The following is a 20,514-nucleotide window of genomic DNA, read 5'->3' as shown; positions in this document are numbered from 1 at the left end:
GGGGCTTTTTCACTCTGTCACAACCTCTTATCCAAAGTCTCTTCACCTCAGTTTTCTATAAGCCAACTACTGGACAGTGGAGAAGTTCCTGATTAGTGTTTTAAGTATTCAGAAATCTGACTAAATAAAGTGTTACCAAGTTACATTTTGCTTTCCTTAAAGAACAAAACTGATTATCCTTTCATTCCTGTGCCATTGGTTGGAGAAAGCCAATTTGAAGTGAGAGAAAACATTTAAAAGGAAAGTCATCCATCCTGGTGTTGTGAAACCAGTGATGCCCATCTTGAAAAGAATAAAATGAATGACACTGGTTTCATTCATGACACTCAAGATAAAGGATAGAAATCAATAACAGGAAAATACAAACTCCTAATAATAATATATCTTAGAATATGCCTCGGAATTTCTGAAGCACAATAGAAACCAGTGAGCATTATCTCACAATGTTTAGCATTCTTTTGCTAAAATATAAGTGTGTCTTTCTTGTGGTAGTGACCTCAATATTATAAGAATAATATAATACACTGGATGTATTAGCTATATAATTCAAAATACTGAAGGTATATATTTAGAAATAAATTTATTCTATGTATGAAATATAGCATTAAACCAAATCAAATTTTACATTAGAATTACTAAATATTAAGATTAATATACTAGAAGACAAATAGCTTTTAAGTGAACTCCTAATGTGTGAATATGGATTCATAAAAAAAGACAAAACCAGGAAATTTACACGTTTTATTAAAAGAACAAAAAATAAACAACATGGAAATAGCATACTAAAATGAATCGCATAATGCACACTTCTAAACACAAACAAGCAGTATAGCACTATAACTTGGAAAAACAAAAACAAGAAAATCAAAGCATCTGACCTACTGATAGCAGTTGAGGAAATGAGCTATTGCATTTTGGAGGCAAAATATTATGGGAACAGTCTATACTTATTAAATATTATGACCATTATTTAAATCTATAATTGTTGCACAGGGTTAATAATTTTATATTGTATGTAAATTGGCATTTTTCTGTCCAAAATATGTGCTTCCATTTTCTACATTATACCGGACTGCTGTTATATGAATGCATAGTTAGCATCTTACAAAAGAATATATTTAGGAGCATCTTTTAAAAGTCTTATTTAAATTATTGTAATTTTGGTGCATGTAACGAATGGTTCATTTTCTAATAATTAATGCAACTACAGTAATACAAGAAAATTGATTTTGACAATGGCAACCCTCAAATCCAATGATATAATAGTCATAATAATTCTCTCAACTGCTAGAGACAAAAGACACAGCAACAAAATAATTTGGTTTCCATCATTAACAAATAGCATCTGTATACAGAAATAAAGCTTTGTAATCATGCAGTTCTATGACAGATAAATGCTTAGGTTGTGTGTGGGGAAAGAGGACTGCTTAAAGTTGGGTTATTTTATAGAGGTTTTTTCTTAAAACAACTAAAGTAATACGATGCAGCTTGATTTATTTCACAGTGATACATTTCCTAAGTATGCTATAATTGAGGATGGTTAAAGAGAAAATGCCTCTGGGATAATCCTGCTTTGGGGTGTTGATGGGTAGTTCTCTTCCAGGGAAGAAGTGTAGCGGGTGGAAACTGAATTAACGAAACTAAATCCTTTTCTGGGTTTAACAGAGGTCCTTTTATCCTCTAATTTTACTTACTCAAAAGACAGCACTGTGTTTAAGCTCCAAAGAATGTGACCCGGTGGCTGTCAGTACGTACAACATGCCATCAGTGAACTGATTATCTTTTGTGATGCTTCTAGGTTCACTCTTACTATTTTATAGTTGATTCTGCCTAACTTAAAATCTTACTATATTTCTATTGACCTTATGAAAATATATCCGTGTGGCTTATATTTTCACAAGGAAATATTAACACAAGAACATGGGTTAAGCTGGGAAAATACGTTGGTGGTAACTACAAAATGAATGAATGCTTACATTTTACATCAATGGAAATGCTGATCAGATGGTCAGGCTGTTAGCTGTAAGTGATCATGGATTGAAGTGGGGGGTGGGGGGGAACAAATTTCTGACCAACTGGCCCTGAGCTATTGGACAACTGTAAGGCTTGGATTGCTTTCTGGCTTTGGCTTATTTTCATGTCTCTGTAAGTGAGAACTATCAAGATCAGTAACAATACTAACACCAACTCTGTCAACCCCAAGATGGGCTCCTTTTCCAGGGCAAGGGCAACGGGTCTCAAGATGGGAAGGACTCAAAGTCTGTATGATGATCTATCCTTAAACCTTTCTAATCTTGACCTTTTTCTAAGCCTCATTGCCTGGAGGCAACAAAAAGATAAATGGTGATTTGTAGGTGACGCGGGAGCTGAAAGAGATGGTCTGACATTCTTTTCTAGCTCCAGTGTATTAATATGTAAGATTTTGGCTGGTTCTCTTCTGTTTCATTAAAAGAGTAGGAGGCTGAAGTGGCACAGTGAAGTACTGTCTAATCTGCTAAAGCTAAGTCAGAAAATAGCTTCCACTGAACAGGTATAAAGTAAATATAAAATTGTGTCAGGAACATTTTTTTCCCTTTGTTGGAGGGGATCAAATGCTCTGTGCTGGCCATACTTAACTGTTAAATTATATCTTTCAATAGTTGCCAATTTGGTTTTGGCTTCTGGATCTTGAAGGGGAAATAGTGGCCGGGGTTAACAATTTGATTGTCACATAAATATATATTAATTGATGTAACCGATATATCTCAATTGATCATTTTCTGTGAAAGATGAAATCTAATTGGATCAGAATGGGAATATCCATCTTGCAGCTTACAAGGTACTTCACTGCTTGTAACCATTGAAAAAAGACCTTAGCACCACAAACCTGCCTGGGGTTGTGTGTGTGCATTTGAGGATTAATTCACAAAACAATCTTTGCTAGCGATCTTGCTAAAAGGTGAAGTACATGAACTTTTGTTTAGTGCCACTGGCTGAAGCTGACCTGTTACCTGCCACCAGTCTTGTCTTATGGTGAGCCGTAGCAAACTAGAAAGCCTCCACAACAGGAAAGCAACATCATGCTTTAGTTAAGTCTTGTAGGAAAGAAAAAACACCTTCTTCTCAAAGTCTTAGAAATAACTCTCTCTTACTAACTTTTCCACTATTATCACAGACTTCTTATATTAAAAAAAAAAAACTCCAAGGGTCACTTTCATGAACTATGTACATAAGTGCAAAAAAGGTGTGTCTCACACGTTCGCACCCTAACTGAGACCATCAGTTAACTGCAGCATATGTCTCTTCAACACTGTTATGGGGTCATTCCACAGTATCTGTATGAATGAGTTCACCAACGTGAATGAATGTAATCTGCGCTTTTGTCATTCTTTAACCCTCCTTTGGATAGATTTGAGTAAGAAAATTTTTGTAGCTACAGCTATGCCACTTGAGTAATTTTGAATAAGGTCATAAAAAGAGATCAGGACGTATTATGAATACAATTGTGTCTAAATACTGTGGAATAACCCTATCCACACAACAAATTCTATCAGCTCTAAAGCCTGATCTAGAATCCACATGTTGTAAACTTTTTGCTCAAAAAGTCACAGAAGGACGCAAATTCAGTTTTCACAGGGAACTTTGGGATTAAAAAGAAAAATCAACCATATCTATATCTGCGCTTTGAGTTGTATCTGCTACATGCTACACTGTCAAAAAAGCCACAGTTTTACAAGTAAAATTTTCACACACACAAAAATGTCTAAAGGTAGCCATGTTGTAGGTTTGTTGCTGAAGCAACAACTAAATATAATTAGTTAAAAATTATTATTTGTATATAAAGTTAACTTTGTTCTTAAATTGTGAACTGTAAGAAATAGTCATGAACTAGACTCTACACCTTGCTTCAGTGTCAGTTGAAGATCTATCTAGGCGGGTTGAATACACGTAGTAAAATCTTAAAATTTTCTCTAACTCTCCTTCAAGATTAAATTCGTGAACTACTTAAAGATATGAAAAAGGAACAAAATAAAACCTTTAAAAACAAGAAAAAGGAAAACATGGCACCGATTAGTGAGTTGGTGCTCAGAACCTTATTTGTAATTATATTTACAGTTGGATTAGGTGCTATCAGTTAAACTTGCAAAAAAAAGTTGTGATACTCTGTTACCTAGTGTTTATTCTATTGCCTTTGCCAGGCACTGATAAAATAAAAAGTGAGGCCACCATCTTCCTAAATCTAGTCAACAGAATTGGGAAATCATATGTACCTATTTCTATTTAAACATGTGTGAAATGCAGAAGGGATTCAAAGAAAGAAGATTCCAGTTTCTATTCATTCTGTGCATCACAGCCTACCCTACAGACTGAAATAACCTGAAAACCTGTGGCTGCATTTCATCTAAGAGCATCCTCATAAACTCTCTAAAGGAGTAGCGAAAGGCTGAAATAACGTTCCAAGTAGCACATGGGCCTTCCCTATACGTTATTTAACAAAATTTAATGCCAATGTTGTCCTTAATTGGACCTCACTGTGCTTCTTGGTCGTATCATGAAAAAGAGATTCATGCTGTAATGATTCATTTTTATTTGGTTCCTGCTGATGGTAGGGAGGAGGTACTTGCTTTGCCCAAATTGGAAAGCTGGTGAGCTGAGGCTGCCCATTAGTGAACACAGCCTAGTGGTATAGGACAACACTTACGGCAAGATCAAAGTGCTTCAGTGTGTTCAGGAATGGATGGAGAAGATTGATGGAGTAGGCAGAAGATGGCTTTACACATTGCAATTAACTACAAATTAAAGACTCTAGACAAGTGAAATGAAATGCAACAGCTAGCTGAGGAATCATGCTCCAACTGCAAAAGCAAATACTATACTTTACATAGCGATTTTATGAATCCATTTAAATGTAATTGTAATCCCTCTTTAAAACGTACGTATGTTACGGTCACATAGTGCTTTTGGAAATTTGACATTACTAAAACCTTCTTAAACATTTAGATTATTTTCCAAGTTGCAGCACAGTTGTGTATTTTTGAAAGAGACTGAGAGAAGGGGACAAAAAGAATAATTTTGGATAAATAAAAAAGAGGCCCTTGTAAACTACAAAGCTTATAAAATGTTAACTAAGAATCACAAGTGATTAGAATTTTACATATATACACTTAATCTACTAATTGTCGTTTAGAGTCACTGATTAGTTTTGTGACTTCTCTTTTTCACCAGAACTTTATAGTCTATGACTTGTCTTTTCTTGAATAAAGATCATTTGAATAAGTCATTGCACAACTAAAGAGTGCTATCTTAATATTGCATTTTTGTCAAAATTCTTTCACATCAGAACCTTAGTGATTTGAGTTTTCTTTCTCTAAATTCACTCACAAAGCAACTTTTACAATGCCAACAATATAAAAAAACTGTGGCACCAAAAATACCACTACCCTGAATAACTCTCACTGAACCTCTTACTCAAAAACACATCACTATTCATGTCTTCCAGTGCTTAAGGCAACACGCAAACAGCTGTACTCTAGGTTTATTGTTCATGTACATCCTTGTCAGAAGTTTAAAAAATGAGACAGTATGCTGTATCAAAACGTCAAATGACCCAAAAAACTTTGTATCACACTGAAGATGTCTCTGTCTCTTTTAAGGAATACATCTAGAGTATACATCCTTCCTTGATCAAATCTGCCCTTCTGGAGAGGCCCGAGGACAGGTTTTATAAAACTCAGCTCCAAACACAAGTAACATTGCTAGAGTGCAGAGTCAAGATTTTGGGAAATAGAAATTAAGTGGTTCAAAGGACCAGTAGGTAAAATTCAACACGCCTCCTATTCTCTAACTCCAGACAATGCTGTTAGCAGATGACAATGGTGTAATACAAGCAAGGTCACTTAGAAATCACTGATGATCACAATTCAAATTGGTAATTAAGATCAACAGGATATGAGCCACTGAAGAGCTAATTTTGCTCTTTTGTATTCTGAGCCAAATTGATCTGCTTGGGGCTGGAGTCTCAAATGTTCTGAAGCACAGACAACATGAAATGGAGGAACAACCGGGGTCTGGAGATATTTCTGGGTCCAACTTCTACCAAGTAGCTAGGCAGTCCTGGACAAGTCACATGCCCTGGTGGTGAAAAGGTTTCTGCCAGTTCCATTGGTCTGTGCTTCAAATACTACTGGCTGGCTTGAGGTATCCAAAACCTGATTTTCCCTTGGCTTGTCATTTTCATGAAGGAGAATAGTAAACTTGGGACATACAACAAATTTGATGACTTTATACTTTCCAGTGAGGGAACATATATTTACTAGAAAATACTAAATCTATCTAAACCGATGCAAATTATCACGTGGTTCTACCACTGATCAATAATAGTAACTTTAATAACTGAGTGGGGTGGAGGAGGTATGTGACATACCATAGGAATTAATTACTCTTCTACTTGGCTATTCAATTATTTCAAAAGTATTAGTAGTGTGAATTCAGGTCAGTTCTGTGGAGTGCAGCCACTCCATTTCACCTAAAGGGTGTTACAAACTCTTACAATTTTCAAAACATATAAAAAAAGAAATCCAAAGAAACAAAAAAGAGGCTTGGTTGTGATATGAGAGATTCTGTTGCTAATAAAGTTTGGGAAGGCGAAAATGTATTAATAACATATATCCCAGGTGCTTGCTCCTTCACTGAAATGTTTTAACAAAATGGAAAACTCAGTTGAACTGAAACTAAAGACAACTGTGGCCATCCTTTCAAGAAAGTTTAAATGAATCGAAGAGTAATTTCAAGTGGCTCCCTCTCTCCCCAGCCCCGCCATTTCTCCAAGCCTATACTCAAAGTCTCCAACTGTGATCAACAGAAAAGACTGTCCATTTGGGGAGGAAAGGCCTCACTTGGAACCAATTTTCCTTCACCCTGACTGACTTTTCCAGATTGCATCTTCCTTGTTATTCAAAGAGTAGTGTAAAGAGCATGAGCCATTTCCACTTGGAAAATGGCACTTGTATCAAAGGTTACATTGCAATGGTTTTTACACACTTCCTCCAAAATGTAAAAACTATCTCCACGCCCCCCCTCTCTGTTTAATTTATAACCTGTAATTAAAATACCTTTAAGCTTCCAAGAACCACTTTTTCAGCTGAAGATTACAAATCGCTCAGTTTTAGACACTCAGCCTAGAAGACAGGATTCTTGAGCCACAAAAACTGTAATGGGCACTTTACACAATTTATAGTCTAAATGCTGAGAAAACCATTTAAAGGTAAATCCAGAATTTACCTTAAGCAGCTTTTGCAAGCTACTTAAGAAGTGAAATTCAGGTTAATGTTTTAAGACGTTCCTGGCTATTTTCAGGTAATTTTCCTCTCTCACAAAAAAATCTAGTAACGTTGACTGTACTATACAAAGTCAGATCTACAGGTACAAATTATATACATGCATGTTTATGGACAGGTTTTAGACATACTCAAAAGAGAGGCCTTTTAAATGTCTGCCTCAAGAAACCTACAGAAATATTCTAAAGAGAGAGCATATCAATATTAACCTGTCATGTTTTTCAAGCACGTGTGTTTCTGTTTCCCATTGATAACATTTTAGTTAAAATCAAACATCACACATTACAGTAAAACACTATATACTATGTAAAAACCTAACAACACACAACAATCCAATATGATACAATAATGAGGAAAATGGTACTGGACATACGTGTTACATTCTGAATCAGCCCAATAGACTACTGTGTAAACAAACTGGTAAGGTTAACACTTCAAAACAGAGGAATATTTATCCACCAAGAATGCACAATAAGCCAACAGTCCACTGTAGAGATTCACTCAGCATAACAGTTACTGGAAAATCACAGAGAAACACGTGATAAATTACAAAATGTTATGCTGTTTTACATAGTAATTCAAATAAGATAGACAGATGGTAGTTATTTGTTTTCCATTTGTGTTTTAACATCTCCTTTGTTTAATGCTTTATTTTTTCTCTGAATGTGTTGGTTGGCATGTTTGTTTTAATATATTGACTGCACCACGCTTATTGTTGTGTTGGTAGAAGAGGATATACGTGAATGAATATAGAAAGGCCATGTGGAGGTCCTCACGGAGAGATTCTGGTAATCTGTAACTCTGTTGTTCAGAATTTCAACTGAAATGGAAAAAAAAGAGTGAGAAATATTGGATGGTTATAGAGGTAGGAGTCAGGATATTTGGTTTTTGTTCTAGTTCTGTGTGTGAACCATATGCCAAGATATTCCCCATCCTGAATTTCATAGTCTACATCTGTGAAAACTGAACTGTTGGGAATGTTTACTAAGGAGTCACATACCATGACAGTCCATGGTTCTCGCTGAATGCCAATGTAGACAGTTGCCCTTAAGTTATCAGAGAAGCACTCAACTGTTTCAGGTATTATCTGCACAATGCCAAAACTTTTTGATGAACATCCACCCATCCATTCACTTCCTCCAACAAGCATATATTGAGAAAATATATTTGATTCCATTTTGAAATATGCAAGTATTAAACAAACTTTTATTTGATCTGAATGTTTTGGACCTACACATGAATGGCCTAAGTGTGAATTCTGGGTACACAGTATTTTACAAGATTACATTTTTGCATTCTGGAAAAATGATCAACACGTGTTACATGTTGCAATGATTATGGTGTGCCAAATCTAACTTCTCTCACGGAATCAAGCAAAAAGGAATCACTATTCCCAAACATGTTCTGTTGGAAACTTAACTGTATTTGACCACTTTTGTTTACCTTGATGTAAAGCAGTCCATGAAAATCAGGCAAATGTTTATAAAACCTTTTATTCTCACATTTGGTACTATTCCCAAGTTGCCACTATAACAAACGATACCTCTGAAGATGACTACAATATACAGCTACTTCAGTTATTCTGTATATGCCAAGATGTCTTTTTAGAACATTCCTTATGATTAAGGGGACCTGTTTGGGTACTGTACAGTTGTCTATATGCTCTGTCCAGAACCATTAGTGTTCTGGGCCTGCATGTCCTCAGCAAGAAACAAATGCTAGTCAGCTTCTGGGGAACCAGTCCATCAAGAGATCGGCACTGTTGCCTGCTTCAACCAAGTCAGACACTCCCATGATGAAAACTTCAAGCTTTCACTGACTAATGGATGCAATTCAGAACCAGGGTATTGTTTTTTTTTTTTTTAGTAACTCCCTATAATCAATTAAGATGCCTCAGAGTCTTAAGTGACTTCCAAAGTCACTCGTTCCAAGTGAAGGACTGCTCAATTTAAGTGCGTTGCTCTGGACCAGGCTCTGGACCAAGCATAGGAAATCAAAGGTGAAGGGGGGAATCTCTGAAGACAGCAACAAAAACCACAAAAAAAGGTGTCATGATTTGAATGAAAATAATGATTAAATTGCTAAATTAAGTTGCTGAAAATTGCAAACAGCTGGAGCAAATCTGCTAGACCTACATGGGGAGCGACACAAAGTGGCAGAATGTGGAGGCGCTCTTTAATTCTCAGGAGAAGTGCATTGCTTGCTATCTTTAAGACAATCATCTTCATCAAATTGTGACAAAATTACCTAGCTTTATTTCAATTGAAAAAAACAAAGCTAGAAAAATGTTAAAAGATTAAAATTCAGAAGCGATCTGTGTCTTTGGCTAACCAGTCATACCCCTTTAATAATGGGAGAACATTTAGGAATTTATAAGTTCATTGGGAAAATACAATACCAGCTGTCATTTTCATATTAAAAAATCGCATATTTGCTCTCCACAATTCAAGGTGGAAAATTTAGAATGCTTAAACTGAGCTCTAAAATGATAAGCAATGTCTATTAATGAAAATATTTACCAAACTCTTTAGCAAATGCAACTGCGTAGATAAAAGATATAACCTACAAATATTACATTAATACTTAAAGAAACTTACTGTTCTACTGGGAACTTCTACATCTGTGTAACAAACATGCTGTTATTCAGTTCATCTATTGATAATGGGGGTATCTATAGTAGTAAAAAAGATTTTAGATTAAAACAGTTTCTTGAGAGAATTCCATTTATTTTGTTCACTGCTTGGACATGGTAATCAAAAACCATAATCAATTTCATAGAAAAATTTTGACATATTAACCATATCCAGTAATAGTTAATGTTGCAAAGCACAGGTTAGAATGTGGTTTGTTTCCCCAATGAATTAATGCTCTGTGTCCTATAGGGTTATCAAACTTGTACTTAAAACAACAGTGGACTTAAAGTCTTAAAGTGTGGTTACCATTTTAATAAGGTGAAATACCCATCATATTACACAATAATTATTTTAAGTATCTCCTTACAATTTCAAGACTTCCCCAAATTCATCATTTGTCTTGTGACTCTGCCTGTAAAAACCTCAAGCAAATGAAAATTAAAACATGACAAACACATCTAATGTATAAGAAGGAATTTCTGATGTAATCACTGGGTCATGATAAGCATATCTGTGCCTTGGAAAGAAATGTGTTATCTTTCTTTCCAGTAGACCTGAAGACAAAGGTGATGATAGTACTAAGCAAAAGTTCAAATGCAATAACTAGAAATGGTAGTAAAGTAAATTCTGTTCTCAACCAATGAGGAAACATTAAAAAAAATTAGTATATGCATTTGAGGATTGGTGTAGTAGCAACAACTGTATATATAATCTATTGGGTAACATCTGTAACCAATTAAAAGAGCCTATTCTGCTGATTCATCTCAGGATGTGTAGCAAAGCAGGAACATCTGTCCAGAATATACAGAAAAAGAAAAATTCTAAATCTAAGAATGGCTTAAGAAAGACTAATATCTCTCACCAATCCCCAAAGCATATACTGTGCCTTATCAACACACTGTAGTTAGCTAGGTCCAAACAGGTGAAATAAATGGCCAAACCTGATTGCCTGGAGCTGTTGCAACGAAGGGAATGCTGGTAGCAGGTGGTGGTGCTGCAGACATAGTGGTGGGTGCAGCACTGTGCATCATGGGCACTTTCAGTAGGAATCATGGAAGCAACACACGAGAGGGTGGAGCAACCATGATATAAACGATGGAATGGGGCGTGGCAGGTATCGCAGCAACAAGCCATGTGACATCATCATGATGAATACGCCAGGGTGCAACATGCAATCACAGTCAGTGCAAAGCAACACAGCATGGAAGGGGGGAAAATTTAAAAAGAGAAAAGGGGAAAGCCAATTATAGTTACCATTAAGGAAAATGGAATCATTCTCAACATTTACCAATAGTTAGTTTTTGAACAGAATCACACTGTAGTTGACTTCAAGGGCCAAATTTTCAGAAGGGGTTACAACGGGTGCCTAGGACAAATCTGTTTTTACCAAGGCTATGTCTATGAATAGCTAGTCAAGCAGAAAAGTAACTTGGTTGTGTATTCACAATGGGAGTATGGAACTGTAAATTGGTATTTGGGTTCATTAACTCATGACAGACATGAGTGCTGTCACTAGATTTGTAGGGGCAAGGGACAGTTTCATATAAATATACTTACCTGATTTGCATACAAAAAGATTATAGTTTGGTGGGTATATGGTAGAGAGCATATACAAAGAATACAGTGGACTATGTGTGCAGGTTTTATGCACATCTGTGGCAAAACCCTTGGAAACTTGGGCTACTTATGAAACTACTCAGGCTGCTTATTTATTGTTTCATAAATAGCCCAAGTTTCCAAGGGGAACTTCATAGTAAATATCCAATGAAATCTTGCCTTCACTGCAAATAGTACAGCGACAGTGACTAGCAGCAGTAACAACTTTTTTCAGGCGGATTTCTCTTTGCCTTTTCTAGTTTCTATGTCATTTTCAAAGTTTCTTGGATGCTCTTCTTTTTTTCTAACTCATTTTGCAAAGCCAACCAAGGAATTAATGTGTGAATGGCAAGTGGGCATATGTAATACTTTGCATCTACATCGATTGAATTCAGATTTTCTGAAAGTTGACAGAGAAAGTGAATGGCCTAGGGAGAGGAAAATCAACGTATGCAACGTCATAGAAACCATAAATGTACCCCAAGTGGTGATTAACAGAAACTCTGCAATAATTGCTCATGCCCATCTATCTCTACCTCTCAACACCCCTTATTGTGAAAAGTGAAGTGAAAGTGTTAGTCGTTCAGTTACGTCTGACTGTTTGTGATCCCATGGACTGTAGCCTGCCAGACTCCTCTGTCCATGGAAATTCTCTAGGCAAGAATACTGGAGTGGGTAGTCATACCCTCCCCTCCAGGGGATCTTCCCAATCCAGGGATTGAACCCGGGTCTCCTGCACTGCAGGCAGATTCTTTACCATCTGAGCCATCAGGGAAGTCCATCCCTTATTGTAGCACATGTGAGTTCTAAAAACACTCTTGTTTCCCCTTTAGGAGCACAGCAATTGCACAGGGAGCAGTACCAGTGGAGCATGCAGTTTGCATTCCTACACAAAGCTCTTAGGCAAAAGGACAAGGGAGCAGAGGCACAAAATGGGTAGATGGAGACACATTTCATGAACTTGCAAAAGTCTGTTCTCCTAATCATATGCATATAATGCTTCTGTTAGTATCAGTGGAGACGTTTTTAATTCTGACAGGGCATCACTAATAACAGTGGCCTCACCTGTCAGTGAGTGCATCTACTATGTGGCTGTCATCTTGAGGTTTTTGCTTTATCTTGATAAACCCCTTGACTCTGCATCAACTTTGGCTGACCAATGAGATGGAGGTCAAGCTGTTGCAAACTCTCGAAAAGGATAAAAGGAACTGGATTGATAGGAGATGGTGGGGTGAGGTGGGGTAATTCTTCCCTGTATGGAACAGAGCTATTTTCCCCTGGTCTGTTCCTGGTGCCTATGGAAATGACAGGAGCCGTGAACTCCCCCGGAGTTCTGAGAGGCAAACCAGTCGCTTTCCTTGTTTTCTTTCTAGGTGGCGCTAGTGGTAAAGAACCTGCCTGCCAACGCAGGTAGATGTAAGAGACATGGATTCGATCCCTGGGTGGGAAAGATCCCCTGGAAGAGGGCATGGCAACCCACTCCAGTCTTTTTGCCTGGAGAATTCCCATGGACAGAGGAGCCCGGTGGGCTACAGTCTATGGGGTCACAGAGTTGGACATGACTGAAGTGACTTAGCACACACGCATGCACAGAATGGTTTTGAGATGGCTACCATATTGGATGGGTGGCTAATTAAACGTTCTGTGTGTTACTGGTTATTAAAAATCACATACCCCCAAAGAGTCATTTTGAAATGATTTTGTGGTGCCTTGTTTCTGTGCAGATGGCACTTCATCCTAGAACACTGTAGACAGCATTACAAAACACTACAGAAGGCTCTAGTTTTGCTTTTTTGCAACATCTAAATATTGAATGATTTTGATCTTTTGGGTAACCTTTTTTTGGGAGGAACGGTTTTGTTGTACTTTACAAATTATACATTTGAAGTATTTTAAATATTTTTACAATTTCTTAGTTTCTTAAAACTGCCCATTCTGGCTAGATAAGGAAATGTTTCAAGATATTTTAGCTACAATTTTTAGCGTGAAAATACAGAAATGGCAAGGTCAGTATTCAACCACAGCAGCAATGAACTAGAACTTGAGAGTGTACGACTGCTGTGATTCCACAAAAACATGTAACAGACAGCACCATATTAAAACCGAAATACTCAGAAAATTTTCAGCTATATCATCCAGTTGCTTGTTTCTTTCACAGTCACAATAAAAAACACTTTTCTTTTCAGATTAGAAAAAGTTGAGAATTTTTGTACAAAACCTACCAACACTTGAAGCGGGTGCCATGCACAGTATTGGCCCTGGACACCATGCAGAAAAGCGTGAAAAGTAAAGAAAAGAGATATTTCATTATTAAAGCTTTATTGATAGAAATAATTTTTAACTAGAATGATATTCTTAGCAATATTAATGAACCAGCACATGCATATCCAGTAATCTCCCATGCTCATAATTACGGCTTAAGACCCCAAACCCAGGTGATCAGAGTAATTCTTGGATTCTTAGGTATAAAAATGAATGTTCATTTTTTCTTTAAAGGCATTAGCTCAACTTAGTTGTATATTTATTTTGGACTAATATATCCTAAGTGCTTTTGATTATGAAAGGGAGAGTTTTAATTTATTACATATATGATTTTCAAAATATGCACCAAGACCTGGCAGCTGGTGCCAGGAAGTTCTACTTAGGGCACTAATCTACTGTTATGTCCCCCCCCCCCACCTAGTGATCAACGGCTTGACTGTGAACATACGGCGAACAGGATTTTCATCAAGGGGGGCTCTCAACCTGACAAGGTTTTATTTTGCCATAAATTAAGGGGAAAGGGATTCTTCTGACAGTTTTGCTTATAAATCTAGAGTTTTAAATTAGCCAAATCCAGGTCAAAAAAGGCTAAAAATTGTGTTTTTAAATGGTATCATGAAGAACTATTATGGTTAGTAACTAGACAGAAGTTAAGATTTTTATGGCTTCTTTCAAAATTAATTAACTGATTAATATATCAGTGAATCAATGGGTTTCTTTAAGTCCAGGCATATAATACTATTATATGATGTTTATTTTAAAAGACTATGGCTTAAATTTTTCAATTTTGTACAAAACTGTTATACTAGTAAATATAGTTGAATATAGGAGGTAATAGAATACGCTGCAAAGTATTAGGAAAATGTGATAAACTTCCATATATTTTATATTAACTGATTTAAGAGTAGAGGCTAAAACTCCCTGTTTTATATTGTATTATATAAATACACACTGTATTATACTGTATATATATATTGTGTGTGTATATATATATATACACACACTGTATTATTCTGTAATCTAAATTTAAAGGTAGTTTTATTATAGCTATCTTTGGCATATCAAAGACATACAGACTACCTATTTTTGCAATGCTGAAGCTCAGAAACTTTTTTGAGATCAGACCATTGCCTTTGAAAGTGATACCTAAGAGTCAAAGAATTAGTTTAAGACTGAAACAAGTGAATCAAACATGAAAAGCAAAAATTAAGAAATGCTCAAAAGAAAAATGCTGACAGCATTTCCTAGTTTGATTTCAAAACCATTAATTTTCAGGAATCACAGGAAAACAGTTGGTTCTGTATACAAACAGACTGAGCATAACTGCGTTGTTTTATTTCTAATCAAAATACCCATTGACCATTTCTTTGAAAGCTGGTGTAAAGTGTATTCACTCACAACACCACTCAACTTACAGGGCCCAGCCCCATTCTCACCTGTAGGAATGAACTGCGGCTGCGGCTGCGGCTGCGGCATCGGCACGTTAGGCAGAGCCTGTTGGCGGTGGAACACATTGGGATTAAAGACTGGTGGGGCACAACTGACCTTTTCAAGTGCCGATCTCTTTGGTATCAGTTGCAGTGTACCAGGCTGTAGGCCCTGTGAGGGAAGGATAGATTAATAAGTAATACCAAGGAAAGTAAAATATGTACTCAGACCAAGCAAGCAGCAGTTAAATAAAGTCTGGCCTGGGCACCCTTTGCGAGGGTCACCATTGAGCAAGGTAACCAACTAAAGAGATGAAGTCGTTCACTATATGACTACATACTCAGTCCAAAATAGAAAATGAACATATCGGGGGTGGAAGAAGTTTTTCAGCTTCACTAATTTAGACAAATGAGTGAAGTTGAAAAGGACTTCATCAGGTGGGCAAGATGTGACAGGATGCTGTTGACAGCAAAGAATCATTTAAAATTAACATCGAAGGCTTCCCAGGTGGGTCAGTGGTGGAGAATCTGCCTGCCAGTGCAAGAGACACAGTTCCGATCCCTGATGCAACATGCCTGTGGAGCAACAAACCCCAGCATCACAACTACAAAGCCTGTGCTTTAGAGCCCAGGAACTGCAATTACTGGACCCTGGGCACCCTAGAGCCTGTGCTCCGCCATGACAGAAGGCACCGCAGTGAGAAGTCTGTGCACCACAACTAGAGAAAGCCCGCACGCAGCAACAAAGACCCTGTGCAACCAAAAAGAAACAAACAAAAATGAAAAATACATAAAACTGACATCTAAGCAATGCTCATCTATTCACCTATTATAATGAGATTAGCAGAAGCAACTTATTAACAGGAAAGGGATTTTTGCCAGTTAAAACTGATCTAAATCAAGGAGATAAATGGCATATAGGTGAAAAAAAACAGATGTCAGTAGATCTGAGTCTGATTCTGTAGCTCCAAAATTCAATTTATACAAGGATTTCAGGTCCAAACCCTGTAACTGTGTATTTCCCAACTAATGTGTAAGGAAAAAGCAAATGAATGAATCGCCTGCACCATCCACCTCACCTAGAAACCATAGTTAGCAAAATGTACGCAATTCTCATTTATTTAGAGACCCGCCGGGCATTTCGGTATGTACCATTTGCTTTGTTAAGACCTTGTAAGGTTGAATTTAAGGTAAGAGGTTTTACTCTTACTGTGTTAAAATCTTCCTTTCATGTCTACAATTCTTTAAAATCCTACTGTGCTTATAATATTCAGTCAAACTTGCCCCTGGATCAGATTCACTAGAGAAATTGGACCTGACATTTTTCCCTCTACTAACTGCAGAGTACTTTAAAAACATGTCCTGCCGACAACTGGGTATGCTCTAAATTCTTAAGGAGATGGGCACATTTATGCTGAGTACCTAGCCTTCCATATGCCAAAGAGGGCATGCCATGACCTCCTTATTCCTGTGGATAGAGAAGGCCTAACAGTATCTCTATTTTTATTTGGGAACTTTATAGCACGTCTTCAAGTCTTTTATATGCATACAAGTTGCTTTCAGTGATTTCAACCTGAGCATGAACAAGAACAGAGTAAAAAAAAAAAAAAATCTCCCTTTCAAAAAGCATTTCAACTGTGAATCCTTACAATACAGAAAGTTTAAACTTCTTCATGCAGCCCCCTTTGTTTAATCTTATCTCACACAAATTCCTATGTGGTAAATGCAACTTTTACCTTGAAGACTCTGCTCTGATGACTCAGAAAGGCATTTTATATTGATGTTCAAAAATATCAGTTGAAGGCCTATTATATAGTATATTTAACTCTACATGGAAATTTGGGACTGACATATATATCTTACCAAACACACCAAAATCATCAGAAATAGGCACATACATATGAAAGTCCCATGACTGAGCATGGGACAGATTTACCAAAGCACAGGCAAGCCATTTCTCATGCATCCCATGCATATGAGAACCTTTATTTTTAGGGAGCCAACTGTATTTCCTCTATGCCACCAACAGAAATAACTAACAATTGGAGGCTTAAATTCTGCATTGATATTCTGGATACCTTCCTATTTTCATAGCTAAAAACTCCCTCATTCAAAAGAATTTAAGACAAAAAATGTGAAGAAGTCTTTTTTTTTTTTTTTAACATTCATTCACAGATTCTGCTGTCCAGATGAAGGGAGAAAATAAGTGTGTTCTATGTTGGTGCTCAGCTCTTTCACAAAGTTGTGGGTTCAGTTATGAGAGAGCAGGGTTACTGAGAAAGAGGGACAAGTCCAACATTGGTGTGGTGGCCCCAAAGCTGTCATCTGTGAGAGAAGTCTGGAGAAATTTGGGGCATTTGGTTTAGAGAAAAGACATGAGAATCAGGTTCCTATGAAATAGGGATAGACGTTTTTTGGTAATAAAATAAGTGTATGTGCCAGTTAAAGTGAGGTAGATTTTAACTCAGTATGAGAAAACCTTCTCAATAAATAGGGATGCCTGAAAATAAATGTATCTCTCTTATGAAAAGGAAAGATCTCTGTCATGGGCTTCAGGGTCATGGAGGTGATTTTCTCCCACAGCCAGGAAAAATGAGCTTTCCTCAGAATGTTGTCCCTTATTTGGGTTATACCGTATTACATGAGGAAAGGTCCAGGATGTAAAAGAAATGGATAGCTTACAGCCTATCAAAATAATTGACAACTATGACAAACCTAAGTAATCATAATTCCTACTTTTCAGCCTATCACACAATAGTGTTATGAAAGTATTTTTTCTACCTCCTACCTTACATAGTTAAGTAGAACTAACTTTTCTCCAAAATTTACTTACTATGGCAACCCAATAGTCAGGTCTCTTCTCCCAACCATATAGAAATTCCCCCTCAAGCCTTGCCTGGCTGCTGCCTTGAAATCATCAACTTTTGGGAATCAGAACTTAATTACCAACTCATCCTCCAAGTCCTCTGTTTTTGAAAGTTACTAAGGATATTACCAGCAAAGTGCCCATCTAGGTGGCTCACAGGATATTAAGGTTAGTTGGGCTATAAAAATCACTCAAAAATAATTTACTGCTTAAGTTGTGTAATTCACTCCTTCTTAAAAAATGGGAGAAAAAGCACAGTAAGAATCATTAGGAAAGCTTTTAAATAATTACCTTTAGAAACTTTTAGTGAATTAGAATAAATAGGTTCTCTCCTTTCCAGTTTATATCCTAGAAGATTCATTTTAAGGCCCACTCATGACTATCCAAGATTGTGATTCCAGGGTATTAGACAAATTGAGGCATATATGAATCATTTATCCCCAAACAGAGAGTCGACAAGTCCTAGCCTGTTCTTACCATTGCAGTGGCAGCTGAATGGTTCATCTGGTAATGAGCTGCTTTGAGTTTGGCTTGCAAGTGCGCAGGAGGATGAAAATACTTGCATTTCTCCCGGGAGCATCGACCTTTGATATAATCCATGCAGATGGTCACAGTATTATCACTTGCCTCAATCATGGACACATCAGTAGGGTGAGCGTAGCGGCAATCATTCTCACCACGGGTACAATTACCTCGCTGAAATTCACGGCAAACCTTAAAAAAAAAAAAAAAATCACATTGACGCTTGGAAGGTTATCAGTTTTTATTTATTTTGCCAGTGAATGTAAGAGCAACAGTACATATTCTTTTGTCATCTATTTAGGAAAAATTTCAAAACTTGAAGGATAAAGTCAAGCCATAGTCACTATGAGACATAAACATAAACAAAATTTCTCTTCCAAGAAAGATAACAATCCATTGTCCCCAAAGGAAGTTTGTCAGCTTTCCTTACATTGAAATGAAAGTATTCTTGAAAATTAGGCTTCCCTGGTGGCTCAGCAATAAAGAATCACCTGCCAATACAGGAGACGCAGGCTTGATCCCTGGGTTGGAAAGATCCCCTGGAGTAGGAAATGGCAGCCCACTCCAGTATTCTTGCCTGGAAAATCCCATGGACAGAGGAGCCTGGTGGGCTACAGTGTATGGGGTTGCAAAAGAGTTGGATATAACTTAGCGATTAACCAACAGCAACCAATTATTGAAAACCAGTTTTTAATCCTCCACTTGATACACAGCCTAAAGTGTAATTAGCTATATTTGCAGGAGAGGATTATTTTGTTAAGGGCCAAGATATGTCTTTATCACACAACAATGTGCTTTTTACAAGCAGACGTGTGAACCATGACTAAAGGACATGTACAGATTCCAGTCCGATACATAGCCAAGCATTTGAGGAGCTGCCAATGGAGCTGACTTTGTAAGAAACTGACTAGTTATTTATTTCAACTTATGAAAAAGGACATAGTTTGAAGGACTTCCATAAATCAAAAAGCTGTTTGCAATTTTTAGTTTCCTTTTCTTAGGTATAAGGATATTTCTGATCTAGTACATCATTCATAATATGGAGAAACAGGTTTAGACTCTATGAGACTCATTTACATTCTGCATTCATAGGCAGTTAATGGGTCTTTTATTTTCAGTTTGATTATTCTAGCAAGTAGAGATCCACCAGTGAATACAGACTGTAATTCCAGACTGTAAAGCTGGAGCATGCCCACCAGACTCTCTGTGCCATAACAGAGGAGACACACAATTGGCAGCCGGGCAAACTAAGACATTGTTTGACCTACTGTACAACTGTGCACTTCATAACAGGGTAAAACTGCAGCAGTAAAACGTCTAATACTTCTCTGAGGTTATATTCCAGCAGCTTAAAACCCAGATGTACTTATTTAAAGCATTTAAGACACCAGGTTCTGGAAATGTTTATGCATAAGGCTAATATCTACCCTTATGAGTATTCATAGATTTCTACACAAATACCTCCAGTTTATCTGAACGTATCGGTTTTGGACCAACAGGCCCTGGCAGTGGCAGAGGTGGGTTTCCAGAAATCAGAACAGGTGCGTTTTGTACCAGTTCGGCGGGGACCAGGCCCATCCCAGGATGATGAGGTAAGTAAGGATTGTAAGCCATGGCAGGATTAGCTGCAATTGCAGGATTCACAGGAAAAGAATTCTGTATGTTTAAAAGAGGAAAAAAAGGTGTTAGAGGTCAATAGATTATTCCTATTATTACACAAAGAAGCAGTCTTTCAAAAAGCATAAGCCATATCAAAATTTACCACTGTATCTTCTGATTTATTTTTAGTATCATATTAATTCCCATATAAGAGTTCCTTTTAAACCAATAAATCTCTTTGAGTAACAAACTTACTGGTAAGCTGATAAACCAAGCCACATAATTTTAACAGT

General features: G+C 37.0%; 1 protein-coding gene across 34 annotated transcripts in view; it reads right to left on the bottom strand.

The window, feature by feature from the left end:
* Positions 1–727: 727 nt before the first annotated feature.
* Positions 728–20,514, bottom strand: part of MBNL3 (muscleblind like splicing regulator 3) — a 121,141-nt gene continuing 101,354 nt past the window's right edge. For 12 of the 34 annotated variants that reach the window (XM_086387553.1, XM_086387550.1, XM_086387554.1 and 9 more), the window contains 7 exons: positions 20,084–20,278; positions 18,578–18,814; positions 15,244–15,406; positions 13,768–13,803; positions 10,891–10,985; positions 9,914–9,987; positions 728–8,136 (listed from right to left, as the gene is read on the bottom strand). In XM_086387553.1, coding sequence (XP_086243679.1) covers positions 9,931–9,987; positions 10,891–10,985; positions 13,768–13,803; positions 15,244–15,406; positions 18,578–18,814; positions 20,084–20,278 — 783 coding nt within the window. In that variant the 3' untranslated portion in view covers positions 728–8,136; positions 9,914–9,930. The remainder of the gene's footprint in view (positions 8,137–9,913; positions 9,988–10,890; positions 10,986–13,767; positions 13,804–15,243; positions 15,407–18,577; positions 18,815–20,083; positions 20,279–20,514) is intronic. The other 22 variants (XM_086387560.1, XM_086387561.1, XM_086387578.1 and 19 more) reach the window with 8 other exon arrangements.

Source organism: Bos grunniens, chromosome X (genome assembly GCF_055505025.1).
Source record: "Bos grunniens cultivar Pamir isolate PY7600 chromosome X, Bosgru_T2T1.0, whole genome shotgun sequence".
NCBI lineage: Eukaryota > Metazoa > Chordata > Mammalia > Artiodactyla > Bovidae > Bos > Bos grunniens.
Note: the sequence above shows the minus strand (reverse complement) of the source record. Positions and strands in the feature narration are given on the sequence as shown.